General features: G+C 44.4%; 1 protein-coding gene across 1 annotated transcript in view; it reads right to left on the reverse strand.

Annotated features, from left to right (window-relative positions):
* Positions 1-27,320, reverse strand: part of LOC139380891 (voltage-gated delayed rectifier potassium channel KCNH8-like) — a 187,192-nt gene that overhangs the window by 79,198 nt on the left and 80,674 nt on the right. Inside the window, exon 2 of the mRNA XM_071124042.1 lies at positions 2,083-2,316. Within this exon, the coding sequence (XP_070980143.1) occupies positions 2,083-2,316 (234 nt within the window). The remainder of the gene's footprint in view (positions 1-2,082; positions 2,317-27,320) is intronic.

The following is a 27,320-nucleotide window of genomic DNA, read 5'->3' on the forward strand; positions in this document are numbered from 1 at the left end:
AAAGCAGGACATAGAAACCCAACAATCTACAGAAGAAACTAAATATTAAACAACAATTAGTATTTTGCATGCCGTGGCTAAATGCCAATAGTTCCAAATTAGTTTCAATGTTTGTTCTTGGGTGAACAGTTTTACAACAAGTCTGATTTATAACGGGAAACAGCCCCTACACTCTAACCACTAGGCTACCTGCCGTCCCTACACTCTAACCACTAGGCTACCTGCCGTCCCTACACTCTAACCACTAGGCTACCTGCCGTCCCTACACTCTAACCACTAGGCTACCTGCCGCCCCTACACTCTAACCACTAGGCTACCTGCCGTCCCTACACTCTAACCACTAATCTACCTGCCGTCCCTACACTCTAACCACTAGGCTACCTGCCGTCCCTACACTCTAACCACTAGGCTACCTGCCGTCCCTACACTCTAACCACTAGGCTACCTGCCGTCCCTACACTCTAACCACTAGGCTACCTGCCGCCCCTACACTCTAACCACTAGGCTACCTGCCGTCCCTACACTCTAACCACTAGGCTACCTGCCGTCCCTACACTCTAACCACTAGGCTACCTGCCGTCCCTACACTCTAACCACTAGGCTACCTGCCGTCCCTACACTCTAACCACTAGGCTACCTGCCGTCCCTACACTCTAACCACTAGGCTACCTGCCGTCCCTACACTCTAACCACTAGGCTACCTGCCGTCCCTACACTCTAACCACTAGGCTACCTGCCGCCCCTACACTCTAACCACTAGGCTACCTGCCACCCCCTACACTCTAACCACTAGGCTACCTGCCGTCCCTACACTCTAACCACTAGGCTACCTGCCGCCCCTACACTCTAACCACTAGGCTACCTGCCACCCCCTACACTCTAACCACTAGGCTACCTGCCGTCCCTACACTCTAACCACTAGGCTACCTGCCGTCCCTACACTCTAACCACTAGGCTACCTGCCGTCCCTACACTCTAACCACTAGGCTACCTGCTGCTCCAAAGTTTATAAATGTCAATATATGTTTGTGCGTGTGCAGACTTTTCGATTCTTAAACAGAGCCCTGATGTGCACTCCACCTATCAGTGATTCAACTGGAGCATCAAAAACAACCCTGACAAAGTCATGTAACAGGTGGTCATGTTGTGGTTGTACATAAAGGGATATAATCAGGATGAAACAGCCTCATATTCATACAGACAGTGTCCTGTTACACGGCTGTGATGGTGAACGCTGTGCTCTCTGTCTCAGGTGGGTGGATGGCTGGATGACATTAGCTGGATGACATGGTGTTCTAAAACACTGTGTGAATACGGACCTGAACCAGAGGATGAGGGACAGGGCTTAATAACCCTTGAATCCTTCTGGAGGCTCAGGTTGTGTCGTGAGGTCACAAACATACACTCACACACATGGAAACACTCACGCACTCGCACGCACGCACGCACGCACGCACGCACGCACGCACGCACGCACGCACACACACACACACACACACACACACACACACACACACACACACACACACACACACACACACACACACACACACACACACACACACACACACACACACTTCTGTTTGATGATCTCTAAATGGTCACTAAACTTTACTACATCCCTCTTCTCCTACCCCAGATGGCTGTAAAATGCTAATGAATATGCAGGGACAACCTTTAATTTGTCTTTTTTAAGTCTCATTGAGACTGTCCTCCATTTGGCTGTGCTTGTCTTTGTCTACAACTTATTTATCCAAGTAGCAGCTATGTAGCTAGCCCCTGTTCCCAACACACACACAACATTCACCTCTTCACTCTCACCAACCTTTTTCACTATTTTTATTTAACTAGGCAAGTCAGTTAAGAACAAATTCTTATTTACAATGACGGACTACCCCGGCCAAACCTGAGACAATTGTGCCGCCCTATGGGACTCCCAGCCACGGCCGGATGTGTTACAGTCTGGATTCGAACCAGGTACTGCAGTGACACCTCTTGCACTGAGATGCAGTGTCATAGACTGCACCACCCTATTCCCTACCTATGATGTTTTGGATGCACCCAGTCTCTGTAGCCTCTCACCTCCCTTCTTGTAGAACACCAGCTCGGTCTTAAACTCCCCCCTGTCGTCCAACACCCCCTGGATCTTCGCCGTCAGCTGGTCGCTGGTCTCCGGCCCGTACAGGAAATGACATGCACAGCTCTTCTGCATCAGCTCGGCGCGGGCGTAGCCGGTCAGCTCACAGAAGCCATCAGAACAGTAGACAATAGGGTAGAGGGATTGCACCTGGGCATTACCCAGGACAAAGTTACTGTCTGAGGGAGAGAGAGAGAGAGGGGAGGGAGGGACGAAGAGAGAGAAGAGAGGGAATGGATGGGGAGGGAGGGAGGGAGGGAGGGAGGGAGGGAGGGAGGGAGGGAGGGAAAAGAGAAGAGAAAGGGGGTTATGCAACTGAAAAATGGACACACAGGATATACTGTAGCTCTCAAGCAGTCTTTTATCAGCTCAGATCATTTGAGTTTCAGGTTCGTTTTCATTCCAGCAACTTTTCGTTTCGTTAGCAGCAGCGGATCGTTAGGCATGTACTGGGACATCCACACTGTGCACCAGGAACGAGAAAGTAATCATAACAAGAGCTGAGGCAGCAGGTAGCCTAGTGGTTAGAGCATTGGGCCAGTAACCGAAAGGTTGCTGGTTTGAATTTTGGAGCCCACTAAGTGAATAATCTGTCAATGTGCCTTTGCGCAAGGCACTTAACCCTAATTACTCATGTATGTCGCTCTGGGTAAGAGCGTCTGCTAAATGACGAAAATGTAATCTCCAGACATGCTGAGAAAAATAAACAGACATGCCAAAATGTCCTGTTCTTTCATTAGAGTTTCATTGAAAAGCCAGAACAGATTTGGTCATTCCACTAACTATGCCTCATGCAGGGACAAACATGCCCTGGCTTGAACCTCTATTTTATGTGTCTGGTCTCTTCCTGTGGAGAGGAAGGAAGTGTGTGTGTATGTGTCTGGTCTCTTCCTGTGAAGAGGGAGGAAGTGTGTGTGTATGTGTCTGGTCTCTTCCTGTGAAGAGGGAGGAAGTGTGTGTGTATGTGTCTGGTCTCTTCCTGTGAAGAGGGAGGAAGTGTGTGTGTATGTGTCTGGTCTCTTCCTGTGAAGAGGGAGGAAGTGTGTGTGTATGTGTCTGGTCTCTTCCTGTGGAGAGGGAGGAAGTGTGTGTGTATGTGTCTGGTCTCTTCCTGTGAAGAGGGAGGAAGTGTGTGTGTATGTGTCTGGTCTCTTCCTGTGAAGAGGGAGGAAGTGTGTGTGTATGTGTTTGTACCTTCTCTATTCATGAGAACGTTTTCCTGCGGCAATCGAATGGGAAAAAAAAGATTCCTTAATTGAGTATTGCTTTCAGCCCGGGTGTTCATATTGAGCCATTGATCACAGGGCTCCTGTTTAAATGTTTCATGGTGTAATGGTTTTGGAGTTCTGCTGTGTGCTCTGTGTACTGTGGAGATGGAAAATGTTCAATGGAGGCACTCAGTTGATTTGAGAGCTGTAAGGAAGAGTGGGGAGAAGGGAACTCATCATAAACAGGATGTCAACACACCTGATTATATGTGAGAAGGGGGTGTGTCGGGAGGGTGATGAATGTGTGTATAGAGATAGACAGACAGACAGACAGACAGACAGACACAGAGAGAGAACGAGAGATAGAGAGAAAGACAGACAGACAGAGAGAGAGAGACAGACAGACAAAGAGACAGAGAGAGGATAACCTCTCATTTTGTTTTCAGCATCTTTCTCACCCTTCTCTCTGTGTGTGTGTGTGTGTGTGTGTGTGTGTGTGTGTGTGTGATGTGTGAGAGAGAGAGAAAAACAGGAGGGGAAAGTCACAGTCAGATAGAAGCCAAAACGTGGAGGTAGAGTGGGAGACACAGTGGGCGGTAAAGTATAGCTGGCAGCTCTGATCTGTTGGAGCCAATGAGTTTAGCCATCCCTCAATGTACCGGTTAAGGTTTGTGCTATCTCCTCATATCTCTCAGAGTGTGTCCCAAATGGCACCCTATTCCCTATATAATGCACCATTTTTTACCTATACGGGAAGAAAAAAGTAGTGCACTATATAGAGAATAGGGTGTCATTTGTGTAAAAGCTCAGTGTGGTTGGAGGTTGTAGCATTAGGCCTACATGGGCTGCCTGGGATAGGACTCCCTGGAGCACACTGATCACTCAGAGAACTCTCAGAAGACAACCAGATGTCCCTCAATGATTTAGCCAGCACAGCACAGCACTGATCACTGGCCTGGGGATAGGAGTGGAGCAGGCATCAGGTGTGTATATGGGAGAGATAGAAAAGGTGTGTGTGTGTGTGTGTGTGTGTGTGTGTGTGTGTGTGTGTGGGTTAAGTACTGTTCAAAGGGATCAGCCCATCAGTCGCTAATGTAACGCTAGGCTACACCAACAATAACGCCAACCAGGAGACAGCAATCTGTGTGAACACTCTCCTTGTGATTTAGAGATGTTTAACAGTAAATCCACATCAAAACCGCTCACATTACAGTCCTGAGACAGTCAAATAAACATCCAGTCATTGGTTTCTTAAATAATCAGCGTCTAGTTGTTTACTTTGATCACTTTTAGCTCTTTGCTAACTGTTGCCTAGCTACAGTTTCTGTATTAAAAAAGCACGATCTGCTAATTGCCTTGATCGTTGTCCACATCGCTCTCTTTTTCTTCTCTCTCATTTTCCTCTCTTTCTGACACCTTCTACCTCTCTCTTCGTGTCTCTCTCTCTCTCTCTCTCTGTCTCTCTCACCTCATTACTGACGCTGTAATGTGATACAGATTCAGTCATGACTGTACTGGAGTAATTGATGTCTCTAACATTCCCTGTGATACCGCTCACTGCTCTTCCTCTCTTTCTCCTCCTCTTTTTCCTCACAATAACTATTTTTTATGAGGGTAGAACCCTTTTTAGTTCCATGTAGAACCCTTTTTAGTTCCATGTAGAACCCTTTTTAGTTCCATGTAGAAGCCTTCACACAGATTTTGTTGGTTTACAACCTGAATTCAAAATTGATTAAATATATTTTTTTTCTCACCCATCTACAAACAATATACCATAATGATAAAGTGAAATATAGAATATATTATTTACGTAACTATTCACACCCTTGATTCAATACATGTTAGAATCACCTTCGACAGTGATTACAGCTGTGAGTCTTTCTGGGCAATTCTCTAAGAGCTTTGCACACCTGGATTGTACAATATTTGCACATTATTCTTTAAAAAATTATTCAAGCTCGGTCAGGTTGGTTGTTGATCATTTCTAGACAGCCATTTGCAAGTCTTGCTATACTTTTTCAAGTCGATTTAAGTAAAAGGCCACTCGGGAACATTCAATGTCGTCTTGGAAAGAAACTTGAACCAGACTTTCCTCTAGGATTTTGCCTGTGCTTAGCTCTATTCCGTTTCTTTTTATCCTAAAATAAACTCCCATGTCAAGCATACCCATAACATGATGCAGCCACCACCATGCTTGAAAATAAAGCAGATATTGTACTCAGTGATGTGTTGTGCTGGATTTGCCCCAAACATAACGCTTTATATTCAGGACATAAAGTACATTTCTTTGCCATTTTTTCCCCCAGTTTTACTTTAGTGCCTTGTTGCAAACAGGATGCATGTTTGTATTGTGGAGTAACTACAATGTTGTTGATCCATCCTCAGTTTTCTCCTATCACAGCCATTAAACTCTGTAACTGTTTTAAAGTCCCCGAGCGGTTTCCTTCCTCTCTGGCAACTGAGCTAGGATGGACGCCTGTATCATTGTAGTGACTAGGTTTATTGATACACCATTCAAACCATGCTCAAAGGGATATTCAATGTCTGTTTTATTTTTTTCACACATCTACAAATAAGTGCCTTTTTTTGCGAGGCATTGGAAAACATCTGTTCTTTGTTGTTGAATCTGTGTTTGAAATTCTCTGCCCGACTGAGGGACCTTACAGATAATAGTAAGTGTGGGGTACAGGGATGAGGCAGTCATTCAAAAATCATTTTAAACACTATTATTGCACACAGAGCGAGTCTATGCAACTTATGTGACTTGTAAAGCAAATCTTTACTCCTGAACTATTTCGACTTCACATAACAAAGGGGTAGAATACTAGTTGACTCAAGACATTTCAGCTTTTCATTTTGAATTAATTTATAAAAACATTCCAAAAACATAATTCCACTTTGACATTATGGGGTGTTGTGTGTGTTGGCCAGTGACGCAACATCTCAATTTATTCCATTTTAAAATCAGGCTGTAACACAACAACATGTGGAACAAGTCAAGGGGAGTGAATACTTTCTGAGGGCAATGGAAGTATGGTGACAGAGGGCAACCTTGTTTATGCCTCTTTTTAACAAGACTGTCTCTTTGTATTACCCCTATTTTCCTGCTTGAGGAACTTGACGAGAACATTTGTTTAAAATATTTTACTTTCTCAAAATCTCCTTTGGTGAGATAAGGCTTTCTCCATCGTTTGTAACTATTTTCTGTGGGTTATTTTTGGTTGCGTTGCTATCTGTGGGTTATTTTTGGTTGTGTTTCTATCTGTGGGTTATTTTTGGTTGTGTTTCTATCTGTGGGTTATTTTTGGTTGCGTTTCTATCTGTGGGTTATTTTTGGTTGCGTTTCTATCTGTGGGTTATTTTTGGTTGAGTTTCTATCTGTGGGTTATTTTTGGTTGCGTTTCTATCTGTGGGTTATTTTTGGTTGTGTTTCTATCTGTGGGTTATTTTTGGTTGTGTTTCTATCTGTGGGTTATTTTTGGTTGTGTTTCTATCTGTGGGTTATTTTTGGTTGTGTTTCTATCTGTGGGTTATTTTTGGTTGTGTTTCTATCTGTGGGTTATTTTTGGTTGCGTTTCTATCTGTGGGTTATTTTTGGTTCAGTTTCTATCTGTGGGTTATTTTTGGTTGTGTTTCTATCTGTGGGTTATTTTTGGTTGCGTTTCTATCTGTGGGTTATTTTTGGTTCAGTTTCTATCTGTGGGTTATTTTTGGTTGTGTTTCTATCTGTGGGTTATTTTTGGTTGCGTTTCTATCTGTGGGTTATTTTTGGTTCAGTTTCTATCTGTGGGTTATTTTTGGTTCAGTTTCTATCTGTGGGTTATTTTTGGTTGTGTTTCTATCTGTGGGTTATTTTTGGTTGCGTTGCTATCTGTGGGTTATTTTTGGTTGTGTTTCTATCTGTGGGTTATTTTTGGTTGCGTTGCTATCTGTGGGTTATTTTTTCTAAATTGAAGGTTTAGGAAAAACTTTTATTAGATAAGTGAAACCCCGATCTTTGCCAATAATAAATAATAAACGAATTGAAACACCCTTAGCTAGTTTAGTCTAGACATTAATAATCAGTGTCATTATCATTAGTTACTCATTATTGTCTGTCTGGACAGTGACATGTGAAGGCCGTGTTAGATCTATTACCCGCGGGATGTTATCAAACTTTTTTTTGCAAACACTGCATGAAATATGTATTCAATACATGAACTGCATATTTAACAACCCAGGCGTCCTTTTTACACATGATATACATGTTTATGCTGGGTGTGTGAACTGCGTCGGTCTCTTTATTTACTTACATAACTTAGTCATTGGACCTGCCTTTCCCTGCATTACGGACGTGTGATGTGTGTATACACAGACACTTGGTTAAGCTCTAACCACAGGGGTATTCTAATAATATTAAGTCACTGGCTCCTTAATCCCTGTATGCTCTCTCTCTCTTTCTCTTTCAAAATAACTATTCATATACCCCTCAAAATACCCCACAAGAGAGGCATAATAAGTCATGTTTTGAATAGAATTGCAGGAAATGCAACCCCCTAGTCTACTGTTTGTGGGGACGTGATACTCTATCTGAGCCCAAACAGACAGTATCAAGCCCCTTTATCTGAGTCCAAACAGACAGTATCAAGCCCCTCTATCTGAGTCCAAACAGACAGTATCAAGCCCCTCTATCTGAGTCCAAACAGACAGTATCAAGCCCCTCTATCTGAGTCCAAACAGACAGTATCAAGCCCCTCTATCTGAGCCCAAACAGACCGTTAGTATCAAGCCCCTCTATCTGAGCCCAAACAGACAGTATCAAGCCAAGTCCAGTAGTGCACAACAGTAACTAATCTAGTAAACCTATTGATTATCTATTGATAAACTGGGATATTCCACACACCAAGTTAAACAGGTTCTTTATTAGCCTCATGTTAAAAGACAAAGGATGGAACACTCACACATGATGAGCGCCCCACAGCTGCTGTCCTAGACGGATCAATGGACCTAGTCTTCTGTGGCTGTCTAGCTCGGTGGTGTCCAGAGACAGGGAAAGGAGGGAGGGGATCCATAATGAGATGAGGTAAACCATCAGGGGAAACAAGGAGAAGGGAACTGAAGTCACAGCCTCTGGTGGCTATGCCATCAACCAGTCTATACTGGAGATCTGTTGGCTCTTCGCTATCCCTGGAGGAAGTCTCTGTCTGTCTGTCTGTCTGTCTGTCTGTCTGTCTGTCTGTCTGTCTCTCTCTCTGTCTCTGTCTCTGTCTCTGTCTCTGTCTCTCTGTCTCTGTCTCTGTCTCTCTCTCTCTCTCTCTCTCTCTCTCTCTCTCTCTCTCTCCCTGTCTCTCTCTCTCTCTCTCAATTCAATTCAAGGGGCTTTATTGGCATGGGAAACATATGTTAACATTGCCTAAGAAACTCTCTCTCTGGGTAAGGTAGAATGAGTGTACTGTACATGTGGATTGACAAGTGAGCAGTTAATTGCACATGTTCAAAGACATCAGGCTTCTAGGCTACTGTCTTTTATGTGCCTGTGCAGGATTCCAGTCCCATTGAAACAGACTGCATTTTGTGATATAATATGAGCCATACTACTGGTGGTGTGTGTGTGTCTGATGCCTGACTGGCTAGATATTGGTAATCAAAGCCCTTTTGAAGGATACCTCTGCAGCAGCTTTGAAAAGATGAAAGCTAGGAGAGGGCTGTTTGACCACAGAAAGTGCATCTCTCACATTCACGCACACACGCACACATGCACACACACACACACACACACACACACACACACACACACACACACACACACACACACACACGAGTCTGCTGTGGTACACAATGTATGTGTGTGTGTGTGTGTGTGTGTGTGTGTGTGTTAGCTGGCCTGGTAGTGAATTATAAGACCCCCATCATTATCTTGCCACCCCCCCCCCCCACCCCCACCCCCGCAAGTTCATGCTGAGCAATTGACCCACCACCCTGTCCTCCTCCCCATGGAGTCATCCGCCAGGCTTCCTGCACAATGGCGGGCCAGCATAGTTATGGGAAACCAAGGCTTTCTCAGTCTTTGGCGCTTTCATCAAATTGTGCAGAAAAACGGTGTATTACTCAGAGCTTCATTATCTGTAATAATGTGGTATTGTTTACAATGCACATTAGCGACATCTGCTGGTCAACAATAAATAGCAGCGAGTGATTATCAGAGACGTTTTTCTTCTCCACCGTTTTCATCAAAACTCTGGGGTGCAGCGTTAAGTTGTTGGCTTTAGTAGCCTGTAATCAGTTGGAATATCAGGATTTCATCTTACATCATGCTTCCCATCATGCTTCCCTCCAGCCCAGCCCTAGGTGCTGCCTAGCTGTTGCCTGGTCATGGGAGTTTGTCAGTGGAGGTGCAGTATCTGGCATCGCTAGCTCACCTCCCTGTGATTCTAATGAACAAGTGGGTGGCAAACTGGGTCAGGCATGGCAATGGCACAGACAGGTAGGCAGGCTGCTTCTGCTGATCCAAGATAGTCCTGGGCAGGAGCTTTTTGGTGAGTCACATGGCATTTGGATGTGTTCCCTCCTCTACACAGTACACTACCACCCTGTTATTCTGTCAACCTGTCTGCCTGTCTGCTTGTCTGTGTGCCTGCCTGCCCCCTGCCTGCCTGTCTGTGTGTCTGTGTGCCTGCCTGCCCCCTGCCTGTCTGTCTGTGTGTCTGTGTGCCTGCCTGCCCCCTGCCTGTCTGTCTGTGTGTCTGTGTGCCTGCCTGCCCCCTGCCTGCCTGTCTGCTTGTCTGTGTGCCTGCTTGCCCCCTGCCTGCCTGTCTGTGTGTCTGTGTGCCTGCCTGCCCACTGCCTGTCTGTCTGTCTGTGTGTCTGTCTACTTGCCTGCCTGTCTGTGTGTCTGTGTGCCTGCCTGCCCCCTGCCTGCCTGTCTGTGTGTCTGTGTGCCTGCCTGCCCCCTGCCTGCCTGTCTGTGTGTCAGTGTGCCTGCCTGCCCCCTGCCTGCCTGTCTGTGTGCCTGCCTGCCCCCTGCCTGCCTGTCTGTGTGTCTGTGTGCCTGCCTGCCCCCTGCCTGCCTGTCTGCTTGTCTGTGTGCCTGCTTGCCCCCTGCCTGCCTGTCTGTGTGTCTGTCTGCCCCCTGCCTGTCTGTCTGTCTGTGTGTCTGTCTACTTGCCTGCCTGTCTGTGTGTCTGTGTGCCTGCCTGCCCCCTGCCTGCCTGTCTGTGTGTCAGTGTGCCTGCCTGCCCCCTGCCTTCCTGTCTGTGTGCCTGCCTGCCCCCTGCCTGCCTGTCTGTGTGTCTGTGTGCCTGCCTGCCCCCTGCCTGCCTGTCTGTGTGTCTGTCTACTTGCCTGCCTGTCTGTAAGCAAAGCCTGTTTTTATTGTATATTTTATTTTACCAGGTAAGTTGACTGAGAACACATTCTCATCTACAGCAACGACCTGGGGAATAGTTACAGGGGAGAGGAGGGATGAATGAGCCAATTGGAAGCTGGGGATGATGGCCATCATGGTGGCCATGATGGTATGAAGGCCAGATTGGGAATTTAGCCAGGACACCGGGGTTAACAGTCCTACTCCAGTGGCGCTCGGTGTTGTTTAACATGAGGGAGGACTTGTATTCTTTTTATGAGCCTGGCCTTATTTCTATTACAGCATATTGGATGACTGTCATTCCAGCTCAATGTAACAACGATAGGTTTAGCTAGGTTACTACATGATACTCACATTTTCCCTACACCCATCATGAGGTTGCTACAACCTAGCCTGTGAATGACGGTTTACAACATTGGTGCACAGGTCGAGAGAAGAATTGGAGTACTCAGGGTGACAGACAGTGACACATTTAGTACCGCCTTGCACACTCTGGCCTGCATCTAGCTGATCTAGGTGTAACCATTAGTCCAACAGTTGCAAACAAGAGTTTTCTATTGGACAAATGCAGGTATGTTTATCCCCATTCTGTTTGCTGCCATTTTAAGAACCGTTTTTTCAACAGAACTGGTGGAATTAATACACCCCTGATCACACGCAAAAAAAGTAGGTGAACCCTTTGGAATTACCTGGATTCCTCCATAAATCCGTCATCAAATTTGATCTGATCTTCATCTAAGTCACAACAATAGACAAACATAGTGTGCTTAAACTAATAACAGACAAATTATTGTATTTTTCTTGTCTATATTGAAAACATTCACAGGCTGATGACACAGGCTAATGACTTCTCCAAAAGCTCATTCTAATCAGGAGTCAGCTAACCTGGAGTCCAATCAATTAGACGAGATTGGAGCTGTTGGTTAGAGCTGCCTTGCCCTATAAAAAACACTCACAAAATTTGAGTTTGCTATTCACAAGAAGCATTGCCTGATGTGAACCATGCCTCGAACAAAAGAGATCTCAGAAGACTTAACATTAAGAATTGTTGACTTGCATAAAGCTGGAAAGGGATACAAAAGTATCTCTAAAGGCATTGATGTTCATCAGTCCACGGTAAGACAAATGGTCTATAAATGGAGAAAGTTCAGCACTGTTGCTACTCTCCCTAGGACTGGCTGTCCTGCAGAGATGACTGCAAGAGCACAGCGCAGAATGCTCAATGAGGTTAAGAAGAATCCTAGAGTGTCAGCTATAAAGACTTACAGAAATCTCTGGAACATGCTAACATCTCTGTTGACGAGTCTACAATACGTAAAACACTAACAAGAATGGTGTTCATAGGAGGACACCACAGAAGAAGCCACTTCTGTCCAAAAAAAACATTGCTGCACGTCTGAAGTTTGGAAAAGTCACCTGGATGTTCCACAGTGCTTCTGGCAAAAATATTCTGTGGACAGATGAAACTACAGTTGAGTTGTTTGGAAGGAACACACAACACTATGTGTGGAGAGAGAAATGCACAGCACACCAACATCAAAACCTCATCCCAACTGTAAAGAATAGTGGAGGGAGCATCATGGTTTGGGGCTGCTTTGCTGACTCAGGGCCTGGACAACTTCAGCTATCATCGCCGGAAAAAGTTTATCAAGACATTTTGTAGGAGAATGTAATACCCTGACTACACCGCTCACGTCGCGTGCACGAGCATTGCAAAATAGATTTATAAATGCATGTTATTCAATTATTGCACCCACACTGCTCGCGCGCATCAACGAGCGCCTGCGTTGCCAAGGGATAAAATAGAAGTCAGTGTTATTTCTGACCCATATTGCGCTGCAGTCCTGCTTCTCCCATCTCCTCATTGGTTTATAGAAGCAGGTACCCACGTGCCATCTCCTCATTGGTTATACCCACGTGGGTGATTGAAAGACGAACTGTGTTGCCGGTCGTCGTGGTAATACTATGAAGGTTTAGATGCGATCACCATATAAGTTCAAAGATGAAAAAGCCTGGAAGGAGGAGAGATGACTAGAAACGATTTGGTTGACCGTTTTATGTGTGGATTAATTGTCGGAGTAGGGGACCTTGTGCATTTCAGGTAAAATAACAACTCAATGTTTATATCCCAGGACAAATTAGCTAGCAACAGCAAGCTAGCTAAATAGGACAAATTAGCTAGCAAGCTAACTAGCTAAATTGCCATAAATGTTTAATGCTTTTACCTGTCCCCAAATTAATGTCATTGGTTCAGAGTTTGTTTTGATATTTTAACCTGCGTGTCGTGATCGCGTTTGGTGTAGGGGGACAAAATAAATGTATGCATGATGGCGCACGCACGCAGCTGGTTTGGGTTCCGTGTAAGGCTATCTGTCCGCCAATTGAAGCTCAACAGAAGTTGGATGATGCAGCAGGACAACAACCCAAAACACAGAAGTAAATCAACAACAGAATGGCTTCAACAGAAGAAAATACGCCTTCTGGTGTGGCCCAGTCAGAGTCCTGATCTCAACCCGATTGAGATGCTGTGGCATGACCCCAAGAGAGCAGTTCACGCCAGACATCCCAAGAATACTGCTGAACTGAAACAGTTTTGTAAAGAGGAATGGTCCAAAATTCCTCCTGACCATTGTGCAGGTCTGATCCGCAGTTACAGAAAACATTTGGTTGTTATTGCTGCCAAAGGAGGGTCAACCAGTTATTAAATCCAGGGGTTCACATACTTTTTCCACCCTGCATTGTGAATGTTTACACGTTGTGTTCAATAAATACATGAAAACATATGATTGTTTGTGTGTTATTAGTTTAAGCAGACTGTGTGTGTCTACTGTTGTGACCTAGATGAAACTTAGATCAAATTCTATGACCAATTTATGCAGAAATCCAGAAATTTCCAAAGGGGTCACATACTTTTTCTTGCCACTGTGCAAACAGCATGATCACTTTTGCTCGTTGTATTCCTTCTCGCATCAACATGCTCTCCTCCTTTCATCTTTTCCCTTCGCTTGTGGACTTCAGTGCACAACACATCAGCTGTTTGTGACCAGGCGAAAACCTTTGCAAGCCAAACCTTCTTATCATAATCGCTACACACAGCTTACCTACATCGTCATAGCTACTAGAACTAATGAGTAAGTAAACCCGCTACAATCATGCAGTACAGAGTAGGCAGCAAGCAGTTAATTAGTTACCGGCAGGCCCCGGTGGCAATACATTTATAAAACCAAAAGCTTTTTTATTGAGTTAACTACTCACCACATTTTATACATTGCATTGCTAGCTAACTGTAGCTTATGCTTTCAGTTCTAGATCAATTATCTGATCCTTTGAGTGAAAAACATGTCAATTCATGCTGCATGAGCTCTGATAGGTTGGAGGACGTCCTCCGAAAGTTCTCATAAATACTGTGTACGTCTATGGAAGGGGGTGAGAACCATGAGCCTCCTAGGTTTTGTATTGAAGTCAATGTACTCAGAGGAGGACGGAAGCTAGCTGTCCTCCGGCTACACCATGGTGCTACCCTACAGAGTGCTGTTGAGGCTACTGTAGACCTTCATTGCAAAACAGTGTGTTTTAATCAATTATTTTGTGACGTGAATATATTTTGTATAGTTTTATCTACAAAGGATAACTTTCTAAATGTTCACTATTTGAATTTTTATGAAATTCACAGTGGATGGTCCTCCCCTTCCTCCTCTGGGGAGCCTCCACAGCCCTACCCTTACAATAAGTGCCATGGGATCTTTAGTGATCACAAGAGTCAGGACACCCCTTTAACATCTCATCCAAAAGACAGCACCTTGGGATATTCTTTTTAAACCAGTGGAAAGAGTGCCTCCTACTGGCCCTCCAACACCACTTCCAGCAGCATCTGGTCTCCCATCCAAGGACCCTCACTGCTTAGCTTCAGAGGCAAGCCAGCAGTGGGATGCAGGGTGGTATGCTGCTGTTTACATTCTAGATGCTACGCTCAGGGGCTTTCACATTTGGTTTGGACCAAGTCCTTACACCACACTGTTCTGTTCTCCTAACCAGTACATGTACAGTTGAAGTCGGAAGTTTACATACACCTTAGCCAAAGACATTTAAACTCAGTTTATTCCAATTCCTGACATTTAATCCTAGTAAAAAATCCCGGTCCTAGGTCAGTTAGGATAACCACTTTATTTTAAGAATGTGAAATGTCAGAATAACAGTAGAAAGAATTATCAGCTATATTTCAGCTTTTATTTCTTTCATCACATTCCCAGTTTACATACGCTCAATTAGTATTTGGTAGCATTGCCTTGAAATTGTTTAACTTGGGTCAAACGCTTTGGGTAGCCTACCACAAGCTTCCCACAATAAGTAGGGTGAATTTTGGCCGATTCCTCCTGACAGAGCGGGTGTAACTGAGTCAGGTTTGTAGACCTCTTTGCTCGCACACGCTTTTTCGGTTCTGCCCACAAATTTTCTATGGGATTGAAGTCAGGGCTTTGTGATGGCCACTCCAATACCTTGACTTTGTTATCCTTAAGCCATTTTGCTATCAACTTTGGAAGTATGCTTGGGGTCATTGTCCATTTGGAAGACCCATTTGCGACCAAGCTTTATCTTTCTGACTGATGTCTTGAGATGTTGCTTCAATATATCCACATAATTTTCCATCCTCATGATGTCATCTATTTTGTGAAGTGCACCAGTCCTTCCTGCAGCAAAGCACTCCCACAACATGATGCTGCCACCCCTGTGTTCTTCGGCTTGCAAGCCCCCCCCCTTTTTCCTCCAAACATAACGATGGTCATTATGGCCAAATCAGTTCTATTTTTGTTTTATGTCCAGAGGACATTTCTCCAAAAAGTACGATCTTTGTCCCCATGTGCAGTAAGTAGCAAACCGTAGTCTGGCTTTTTTATGGCGGGTTTGGAGCAGTGGCTTTTTCCTTGCTGAGCGGCCTTTCGGGTTACGTCGATATAGGACTAATTTTACTGTGGATATAGATACTTTTGTACCGGTTTCCTCCAGCATCTTCACAAGGTCCTTTGCTGTTGTTCTGGGATTGATTTGCACTCATCGCACCAAAGTACGTTCATCTCTAGGAGACAGAACGCGTCTCCTTCCTGAGCGGTATGACGGCTGCGTGGTCCCATGGTGTTTATACTTGCGTACTATTGCTTGTGCAGATGAACGTTCACCCAGGGATGAACCAGACTTGTGGAGGTCTGCAAATGTTTTTCTGAGGTCTTGGGTGATTTCTTTTGATTTTCCCATGATGTCAAGCAAAGAGGCACTGAGTTTGAAGGTAAGCATTGAAATATATCCACAGGTACACCTCCCATTCACTCAAATGATGTCAATTAGCCTATCAGAAGCTTCTAAAGCCATGACATCATTTTCTGGAATGTTCCAAGCTGTTTAAAGGCACAGTCAACTTAGTGTATGTAAACTTCTGACCCACTGGAATTGTGATACAGTGAATTATAAGTGAAATAATCCTAACCGACTTGCAAAAACTCTAGTTTGTTAACAAGAAGTTTGTGGAGGTGTTGAAATACGAGTTTTAATGACTGCAACCTAAGTGTATGTTAACTTCAGACTTCAACTGTGCATTCTCTCTCTCTCTCTTGCTCTCTCTCTCTCTCTCCATGCAAAATCAGATCTTTATTGTTCGATTCTCTATTGCTACCGGTATGTGTGTGTATGCGCAAGGCTGTGTACGTGTGCGTATGTGTAAAATGTATGTTTATGTGTGTATTATCATTTGGGTTGAGTGGCACACTCCAGTCTCCATATCTGATTCTTTTGAGTAAGCCCATATGCACCATGTGCTTTAACTTGGCTAACACACCATTAATGGCTCGTTAGGATGTTGACTGGTGGTTAAAAGAGGTTGATCATTAACCCTGTGGGCAAGGCAGCGCCGGTTGTCACAGCAACCTCTGGCTTCCCAGGCCAGTGGTGTGACCAGGGTCAAGCTCCAGGTAGGTAATGGCAACCGCTGGCTTCCTGGACCAATGGTGTGACCAGGGTCAAGCTCCAAGCAGGTAATGGCAACCGCTGGCTTCCTGGACCAATGGTGTGACCAGGGTCAAGCTCCAGGTAGGTAATGGCAACCGCTGGCTTCCTGGACCAATGGTGTGACCAGGGTCAAGCTCCAGGCAGGTAAAAACTCACTCACTCACTCACTCACACAGTCTCCTTCAACTATCTCCCAAACCCATATATTTTCACTACACCTCCTCAGCCTCAGTGTTTTCTGTTTCCTGCTATGTCCGGCTCCCTGTTGCTGCTGGCTTATCGGGGAGAAGGAAAGCAATGAAAGCCAGAGAGATACACGCTACAAACTGGGTCTCGCCTGGCTAACGTTTCTGTGTGTTTGAAATCAGCGGGTGTGAGAATTAACGGTTCCGAACGAGACGCTCATATTCTCTTCTCTCTCTCCTCATTCTCTTCTCTCTCTCCTCATATTCTCTTCTCTCTCTCCTCATTCTCTTCTCTCTCTCCTCATTCTCTTCTCTCTCTCCTCATTCTATTCTCTCTCCTCATTATTTGCCTCAGCATGTCGTTTTTCATGATGTGAGAAAGTAATTCAGGCTGGGTTTGAACATATGAGCAAAGTTGGCTGTAGACCTGGGTTCAAATACGATTAGAAATCGTTCAAATAATTTGAGCGTTTGCTTTTAGCCTGCCTGGAGTGGCATAAGCGTAGGGTTTGCGAGAGAGAGAGATACAGATGCTAGAGAGAGAGAGAGACAGATGCTACAGAGAGAGAGACAGATGCTACAGAGAAAGAGAGAGACAGATGCTACAGAGAGAGAGACAGATGCTACAGAGAGAGAGACAGATGCTACAGAGAGAGAGAGACAGATGCTACAGAGAAAGAGAGAGACAGATGCTACAGAGAAAGAGAGAGACAGATGCTACAGAGAAAGAGAGAGACAGATGCTACAGAGAGAGAGACAGATGCTACAGAGAGAGAGAGACAGATGCTACAGAGAGAGACAGATGCTACAGAGAGAGAGACATATGCTACAGAAAGAAAGACAGATGCTACAGAGAGATAGAGAGAGAGACAGATGCTACAGGGAAAGAGAGAGACAGATGCTACAGAGGGAGAGAGAGACAGATGCTACAGAGAGAGATACAGATGCTACAGAGAGAGAGACAGATGCTACAGAGAGAGAGACAGATGCTACAGAGAGAGATACAGATGCTACAGAGAGAGATACAGATGCTACAGAGAGAGAGAGACAGATGCTAGAGAGAGACAGATGCTACATAGAGAGAGAGAGACAGATGCTACAGAGAGAGAGACAGATGCTACAGAGAGAGAGAGACATATGCTACAAAGAGAGAGACAGATGCTACAGAGGGAGAGAGAGAGATACAGATGCTACAGAGAGAGAGAGAGAGAGAGAAAGAGAGAGAAAGAGAGGCCGAGACACTACAGACATAGAGACAGATATGCTAGAGAGAGAGAGACGCTAGAGTGAGAGAGAGATGCTAGAGAGAGAGAGACAGACAAAGAGAGACAGAGACGCTAGAGAGAGAGACAGACAAAGAGAGACAGAGACGCTAGAGAGAGAGAGAAAGAGAGAGATACTAGAGATGCTAGAGAGAGAGTGTTAAAACACTGTATATATATAATATGACATTTGTAATGTCTTTATTGTTTTGAAACTTCTGTATGTGTAATGTTTACTGTTAATTTTTATTGTTTATTTCACTTTATATATTAACTTTATATATTATCTACCTCACTTGCTTTGGCAATGTTAACACATGTTTCCCATGCCAATAAATTCCTTGAATTGAAAATTGAATTGAGAGACAGAGACACAGTTGAAGTCGGAGGTTTACATACACCTTAGCCAAATACATTTAAACTCAAGTTTTTCACAATTCCTGACATCTAATCCTAGTAGAAATGCCCTGTCTTAGGTCAGTTAGTGTCCTAACCGACTTGCCGAAACTATAGTTTGTTAACAAGAAATGTGTGGAGTGGTTGAAAAACTAGTTTCAATGACAGAAGTGTTTGTAAACTTCCCACTTCAACTGTTCATTATCTACTTCACTTGCTTTGGCAATGCTAATATATGTTTCCCATGCCAATAAAGACCCTTGAATTGAATTAAATTGAATTGATAGAGAGAGAGAGAGAGATACAGAGATGCTAGAGAGAGATAGACAGATGCTACAGAGAGAGAGAGAGAGAGAGAGATGCTTGAGATATAGACAGAGAGACAGTTGCAACAGAGAGAGAGAGAAATTTGATCTCAACAGTGGCACTAAAATAACCATCAAAAATGTATTTCATACAAACTCCATATGCAGATGTCTCAAATATTTGCATACAATTGATTTGAATTGGCAACGGCGAGCCTCAGTGCACTTAAACAGAGTTTTCAATGATCAGGTGGTGCACTCATTTACATTTGACATTTAAGACATTCAGCAGACTACATTAGTGAGTGCATTCATTTTCATAATTGTTCATACTCCACAGCAGTCGACTTGCCAGTATTCTGTATGAGCATTGGGATCAGGTAGGCAAAAAAAAGGACATAATAACTTGCCTTATTTCATTACTTGGTATAGCAGTGTTGACACTAGAGAATATGGCTGAAATAATACATGTTGAAAGATGAGACATGGGAGGGAGGGAGGGAGGGAGGGAGGGAGGGAGGGAGGGAGGGAGGGATAGAGAGAGAGAGATGGAGGGAGGGAGATGGAGGGAGGGAGAAAGTAAGAGTGAAAAACAGAAGCAGAGCTACAGAAAATCTCCTTGGCACCTACTCAGGATTCGGTGTTTAGAAGAAGCAGAAGCAGAGTCTCTCTGTCTGGCCTCAGGGAGACAATGCTTTCTGGCAGATAGCTTTGTGTTTTCCAGATGGGCCCCCACGGGCCCCCTGTATGGTCAGCCTAGCCTACACGAACCTCCTCTGAACCCACTGGAGCAGATCATCATCCCGACCGCCCAGGCTTTTATTTAGGAATGAACTCAGTCTTTTATCGAGTGCAGAGATAGATATTGGTGTGTCATTTATGAGTGAAAAGGCTCATGGATTCAGGAAACTCTCTCTTGAAATGCGTTGTATTTCTCCAAAACCACCTATACTATCACATGAACCAAGCCATGTTTTTAGGTGAATACATTTTCCCACGATTGGCTACACCAATATAATATGCTGCCAGAATAGCAAGCTGAAATTGGACAAACTGTACCAGCATTGCCTGATAATTCACCTTACAGCTGCCTCCTTCACTCTCACTGAACAACAACATGTGTCATTCTCACTTTTCTGTCAGCTTTGTCAAAGACGGGTTAAATCACAGGCTAAATCACAGGCTAAATCACAGGCTAAATCACAGGCTAAACATCAATGCTACTGTTGCAGAACAGAAATAGAATCAGGTTCAAACACGGATTCTACGGTTCTAGTTCTATTTGGCTTGCAGTGGCAGAGTTGCCCTCATATTAGCTATATGGCTCTTTCATCACTTGATGGGCCATGGTTCAGAGACTTTGGACTATCCATCCTCAGCCAGAGCCTGAAGCACATCTTACTCACAGGCTTGATGGTTGTTTACAAGCCCAGCTCTGGGGCATGTGCTGTACAGTAATTTAAAAGTAAAGTCACACCCACATGAATAAATACAACAGTTTGAATACTACAGTACTTACTATATCATTATATTGTAAACTGTAGTATACTGTAGAATACTATACGACACACTGTAGTATCTCTCAATCATGTGTAGTACTTACTAAATGTCATGTGTAGTACTTACTATAGAACACTGCAGTAAATACTACAGTAGTGTCAGTTAGGACACTACAGTCTGCAAAAACACTTCTGTTTTTTAACTACAGAAATCCCTCATATCCCAATTTGGGGATATGGTGTTAAATGCTGAGCTGTAGTCGATGAACAGCATTCTCACATAGGTATTCCTCTTGTCCAGATGGGTTAGGGCAGTGTGCAGTGTGGTTGCAATTGCGTCATCTGTGGACCTATTTGGGCGGTAAGAAAATTGGAGTGGGTCTAGGGCAGGGGTGTCAAAGTCAAATGGACGGAGGGCCAAATAAAAAAATCAGCTACAAGACGAGGGCCGGACTGTTCGAATGTTCATTGAAAAATTTTTAAATGACGCATATAGTCTAGTGAACCTAATTGAACCTACTGAAAACCTAACAAATATATTACAATATGATCAGATAAATAAAGCAATATTTTCTTATGGCTCTGTCAGTAATCTTTAATTTTCAACAGACACAAAAGACAAATTTCCTTTATATAAATATCCCCATAACATGAACATTAAATGAAAGAAACCGGTATTCAAGGCACCATCAGTAGACTATATTTTCTATTTTAGCAAAAGTGGGCTAAATTTACTTCAAAGAAAAAACAATAATAGCAATTTTCTATCATCCACTCAACTGAAATATTTTTAAAATATAATTGGATTGAAATACAAAAAAATAAAGTGCAAAAATCTATTAATCAAAAACAACACTTTGTTTAAGGAGAAGTAACATGCAGTGAAAACAAATATTAAATTTTAACTTTTAAACTTGAACTGAGTAAAAACTCTAAATATGTGATTGCACAGTAATGTTCACTTGTTTGAGGTTGAGGGTGATACTTGGTGGTGTCCCATCTTTTCCACAAGTTCATCAATGTTCGGGGTAAGGCTCTGAGCTGAAGAAATCCTCAGAATTGAGTGGAGGTGTTCAGCAGTAAGTCGACTTCTGTGTGATGTTTTGTTCAGGTTCATCAAAGAAAACAGTTGTTCACACAGGTATGTGCTGCCAAACATAGACAACGTTTGAGCAGCCTGGATGCGCAGCTGGGGCATTGTGCCGGGGAGGAAACGGGCGAACTCCGCAGCACCCACTGCCGCATATTTTGCCCTCAGTGCATCATTGCATTGGAGGTCAATCAACTCCATTTGGAGGTTTGGTGGTGAGCTTTCCACGTCAACAGCAAATGGGTTACCGAGCAGTTCCAACCTGCTTTTTTGTGCTTCAAAGTCAGCAAATCGGCGTCGAAAGTCAGCGGCAAGCATACCTATTTTATCAGCCAACTGTGTGCTCGGGAACGCACTGGTAGAGAGCTTCTCTTTCATGGTCTGGCAGCTGGGAAAGTGGCTCAAATTTTCTTTCCGCATCTGCGTCTCCCACAGAGTCAGTTTGGTTTTAAATGCCTTCACTGTACTGTACATATCAGAGATGACACGATCCCGACCCTGCAGCTGCAAGTTTATTGCATTCAGATGACTCGTAATGTCACACAGAAAAGCCATTTCACACAGAAACATTTCGTCTCGGAGTTGTGTTGTGTCTTTCCCTTTGCTGTCCAAGAACAGACAAATCTCCTCACGAAGCTCGAAACATCTTTGAAGCACCTTTCCCTGGCTTAGCCATCGCACCTCTGTGTGATAAGGCAAATCACCATGCTCCGTTTCTAACTCCGTCAGAAATGCCTTGAACTGGCGGTGATTCAAACCTTTGGCTCTGATAAAGTTAACTGTGCGCGTGATGATGCTCATTACATGCTCCATTTTCAAGGCTTTACCGCACAACGCTTCCTGGTGTATGATACAATGATAAGCTGTCAGCTCACCTGTCGCGTTTTCCTCTTGCATCTTTTCCCGTATCTTCGCCACCAGTCCGCTCCTGTGTCCACACATCGCAGGTGCTCCGTCGGTTGTCAAACCCACGAGTTTTTCCCAAGGCAGCTCCATCTCATTTACACATCTTGACACCTCTTCATACAAATCATGCCCCGTAGTTGTGCCATGCATAGGACGTAAAGCCAAAAACTCCTCTGTCACGCTTAGGTTGGAGTCCACTCCGCGGATGAAAATTGACAACTGGGCAATGTCAGAAATGTCGGTGCTCTCATCCACAGCCAAGGAATATGCAATAAAATCTTTTCCCTTTTTCACAAGCTGCTCTTTTAGATTGATGGACAACTGGTCTACTCTCTCGGCAATGGTGTTTCTGCTCAGACTCACATTTAAAAAGAGTTGCCTTTTTTCTGGGCAAACTTCGTCACAAACTTTAATCATGCAGTTTTTGATGAAATCCCCCTCCGTAAATGGCCGGGCTGATTTAGCGATCTCTTCTGCCAAAATAAAACTGGCCTTGACAGCAGCCTGGCCTTGTGATTTGGCTTTTTTGAACAGAGCCTGTCGAGATTTGAGGCCTCGTTTTAATTCCTCTGCCTTTTGTAGCCTTTGTTCCATGTCCATATTCTTGTTTTTGTCCGCGTGTTTCGTTTCATAATGTCGTCTCAGATTATACTCTTTCAGTACCGCCACACTTTCTCCACACAGAAGACACACAGGTTTTCCAGCTACCTTCGTGAACATATACTCCGACTCCCACCTTGTTTGAAACCCCCGGTTCTCAGTATCCACCTTCCGTTTTGCCATTTTTGATGGGTATCTGAAAGTTAATTTTACTGTGATGCTGACGACTGCTGTGCCAATAAATATTGAAATGAAGCAGCCTACTGCTCGGTGCGTCACCTTTGCATTGTGGGAAATGTAGTATTGGTGCGTGTAAAAGATCTGCGGGCTGCCGGCTTGCTGCGGGCCGGTTCTAATAATAAATCAAGATCATCCCAGGGGCCGTAAAAAACCTTCTTGCGGGCCGGATGTGGCCCGCGGGCCTTGACTCTGACATATGTGGTCTAGGGTGTCAGGGAGGGTGGAGGTGATATGGTCCTTGACTAGTCTCTCAAAGCACTTCATGATGACGGAAGTGAGTGCTGCGGGGCGGTAGTCGTTTAGCTCAGTTACCTTAGCTTTCTTGGGAACAGGAACAATGGTGGCCCTCTTGAAGCATGTGGGAACAGCAGACGGATAAGGATTGATTGAATATGTCCGTAAACACACCAGCCTGCTGGTCTGTGCATGCTCTGAGGACGCGGCTGGGGATGCCGTCTGGGCCTGCAGCATTGTGAGGGTTAACACGTTTAAATGTTTTACTCACGTCGGCTGAAGTGAAGGAGAGTCCGCAGGTTTTGGTAGCGGGCCGTGTCAGAGGCACTGTATTGTCCTCAAAGCGAGCAAAGAAGTTATTTAGTCTGTTTGGGAGCAAGACATCCTGGTCCGTGACGGGGCTGGTTTTCTTTTTGTAGTCCGTGATTGACTGTAGACCCTACCACATACCTCTTGTGTCTGAGCCGTTGAATTGTGACTCTACTTTGTCTCTAAACTGACGCTTAGCTTGTTTGATTGCCTTGCGGAGGGAATAGCTACACTGTTTGTATTCGGTCATGTTTCCGGTCACCTTGCCCTGGTTAAAAGCAGTGGTTTGCGCTTTCAGTTTCGCGCGAATGCTGCCATCAATCCACGGTTTCTGGTTTGGGAATGTTTTAATAGTTGCTGTGGGTACGACATCGCCGATGCACTTTCTAATGAATTCGCTCACCAAATCAGCGTATTCGTCAATGTTGTTGTTGGACGCAATGCGGAACATATCCCAATCCACGTGATTGATACAGTCTTGAAGCGTGGAATCAGATTGGCCGGACCAGCGTTGAACAGACCTGAGGGCAGGAACTTCTTGTTTTAGTTTCTGTCTATAGGCTGGAAGCAACAAAATGGAATCGTGGTCAGCTTTTCCGAAAGGAGGGCAGTGGAGGGCCTTATATGCGTCGAGGAAGTGAGAATAACAATGATCCAGGGTTTTACCAACCCTGGTTGCACAATTGATATGCTGGTAGAATTTAGGGAGTCTTGTTTTCAGATTAGCCTTGTTAAAATCCCCAGCTACAATGAATGCAGCCTCCGGATAAATCGTTTCCAGTTTGCAGAGAGTTAAATAAAGTTTGTTCAGGGCCATCGATGTGTCTGCTTGGGGGGGAATATATACGGCTGTGATTATAATCTAAAATAATTCCCTTGGTAGATAATCCGGTCGACATTTGATTGTGAGGAATTCTAAGTCAGGTGAACAGAAGGACTTGAGTTCCTGTATGTTTTTATGATCACACCACGTCTCGTTAATCATAAGGCATACCCCTCCGCCCCTCTTCTTACCAGAAAGATGCTTGTTTCTGTCGGCGCGATGCGTGAAGAAACCAGCTGGCTGCACCGACTCCGATAGCGTCTCTCGAGTGAGCCATGTTTCCGTGAAGCAAAGAACGTTACAGTCTCTGGTGTCTCTCTGGAATGCTACCCTTGCTCGGATTTCATCAACCTTGTTGTCAAGAGACTGGACATTAGCGAGTAGTATGGTAGGGAGTGGTGTGCGATGTGCCCGTCTCCGGAGCCTGACCAGAAGACCGCTTCGTTTGCCCCTTTTACAGCAACGTTGTTTAGGTTCGCCAGCTGGGATCCGATCCATTGTCCTGGGTGGAAGGCAAAACACAGGAACACCATAGTACCCTCCAAACTCGTCATCAAGCTTGAGACCCTGGGTCTCGACCCCGCCCTGTGCAACTGGGTACTGGACTTCCTGACGGGCCGCCCCCAGGTGGTGAGGGTAGGTAACAACATTTCCACCCCGCTGATCCTCAAGGGTGCGTTCTGAGCCCTCTCCTGTACTCCCTGTTCACCCACGACTGCGTGGCCATGCACGCCTCCAACTCAATTATCAAGTTTGCGGACAACACTACAGTAGTAGGCTTGATTACCAACAACGACGAGACGGCCTGTCAGGAAAATAACCTCACGCTCAACGTCAACAAAACAAAGGAGATGATTGTGGACTTCAGGACACAGCAGAGGGAGCGCCCCCCTATCCACATCGACAGGACAGTAGTGGAGAGGGTAGTAAGTTTTAAGTTCCTCGGCGTACACATCACGGACAAACTGAATTTGTCCACCCACACAGACAGCGTTGTGAAGAAGGCGCAGCAGCGCCTCTTCTACCTCAGGAGGCTGAAGAAATTCGGCTTGTCAGCAAAAGCACTCACAAACTTCTACAGATGCACAATCGAGAGCATCCTGTCGGGCTGTATCACCGCCTGGTACGGCAACTGCTACACCCACAACCGTAAGGTTCTCCAGAGGGTGGTGAGGTCTGCACAACGCATCACCGGGGGCAAACTACCTGCCCTCCAGGACACCTACACCACCCGATGTCACAGGAAGGCCATAAAGATCATCAACGACAACAACCACCTGAGCCACTGCCTGTTCACCCTGCTATCATCCAGAAGGCGAGGTCAGTACAGGTGCATCAAAGCAGGGAGCAGACTAAGCAGACTGAAAAACAGACTGAAAAAAAAAGCAGACTGAAAAACAGCTTCTATCTCAAGGCCATCACTGTTAAACAGCCACCACTAACATTGAGTGGCTGCTGCCAACACACTGACTCAACTCCAGCCACTTTAATAATGGAAATTGATGTAAAAAATGTATCACTAGCCACTTTAGACAATGCCACTTAATATAATGTTTACATACCCTACATTACTCATCTCATATGTATATACTGTACTCGATACCATCTACTGCATCTTGCCTATGCCGTTCTGTACCATCACTCATTCATATATCTTTATGTACATATTCTTTATCCCTTTACACTTGTGTGTATAAGGTAGTAGTTGTGGAATTGTTAGGTTAGATTACTCGTTGATTATTACTGCATTGTTGGAACTAGAAGCACAAGGATTTCGCTACACTCGCATTAACATCTGCTAACCATGTGTATGTGACAAATAACATTTGATTTGATTTGTGCCACCCATAAGTGAGAAACCTACTTGCCAAGTACAGACCATACAGTATATTGTGTTCCCTACAGGTTCTAGAAAAGAGCAGAACTCTGAACTCTCCATCTAGACCTGAGTCCTACCTATCTACAGGTTATGGAAAAGAGCAGAACTCTGAACTCTCCATCTAGACCTGAGTCCTACCTATCTACAGGTTATGGAAAAGAGCAGAACTCTGAACTCTCCATCTAGACCTGAGTCCTATCTATCTACAGGTTATGGAAAAGAGCAGAACTCTGAACTCTCCATCTAGACCTGAGTCCTACCTATCTACAGGTTATGGAAAAGAGCAGAACTCTGAACTCTCCATCTAGACCTGAGTCCTACCTATCTACAGGTTATGGAAAAGAGCAGAACTCTGAACTCTCCATCTAGACCTGAGTCCTACCTATCTACAGGTTCTAGACAATGTGATCTTTTCCCATGTCCAGTAGGTTTTCTCAAGGAGAAAGACCCCACTTTTATGTTAAAGATAACAAAACTAAAACACTGTAATAAATCCTACAGTAATGTCTGCAAAACACTACAGTAAATACAACCGTATACTACAATCCACAAAAACACTACATGAATTACTATAGTATATACTAGAGTTTTATTTGAATATAGTATTTAAACTATAGTGAACTGTAAATACTACAGTACACTATAGTCATGTCAGCAAAGACACTACATTTTCACTTTCAAAAAGCTTGTATTATTTGTATTCCTCCTGACAAGCATCAACTGTGACCTTTACGTCTATGTCTCTGTTAGATCCTGAAAGTCTGACACTATAAATAGACCCTCAAACTGCACATCAAAAATAGGTTTGATATTTATCTTTCGTTGGATATGTGAAGCAGAGATGAGAGAGAGAGGAGAATGAGAGGGGAAGGTGTACCAGCAGAGATGAGAGAGAGAGGAGAATGAGA

This window comes from Oncorhynchus clarkii, chromosome 22 (assembly GCF_045791955.1).
Source record: "Oncorhynchus clarkii lewisi isolate Uvic-CL-2024 chromosome 22, UVic_Ocla_1.0, whole genome shotgun sequence".
Lineage (NCBI taxonomy): Eukaryota > Metazoa > Chordata > Actinopteri > Salmoniformes > Salmonidae > Oncorhynchus > Oncorhynchus clarkii.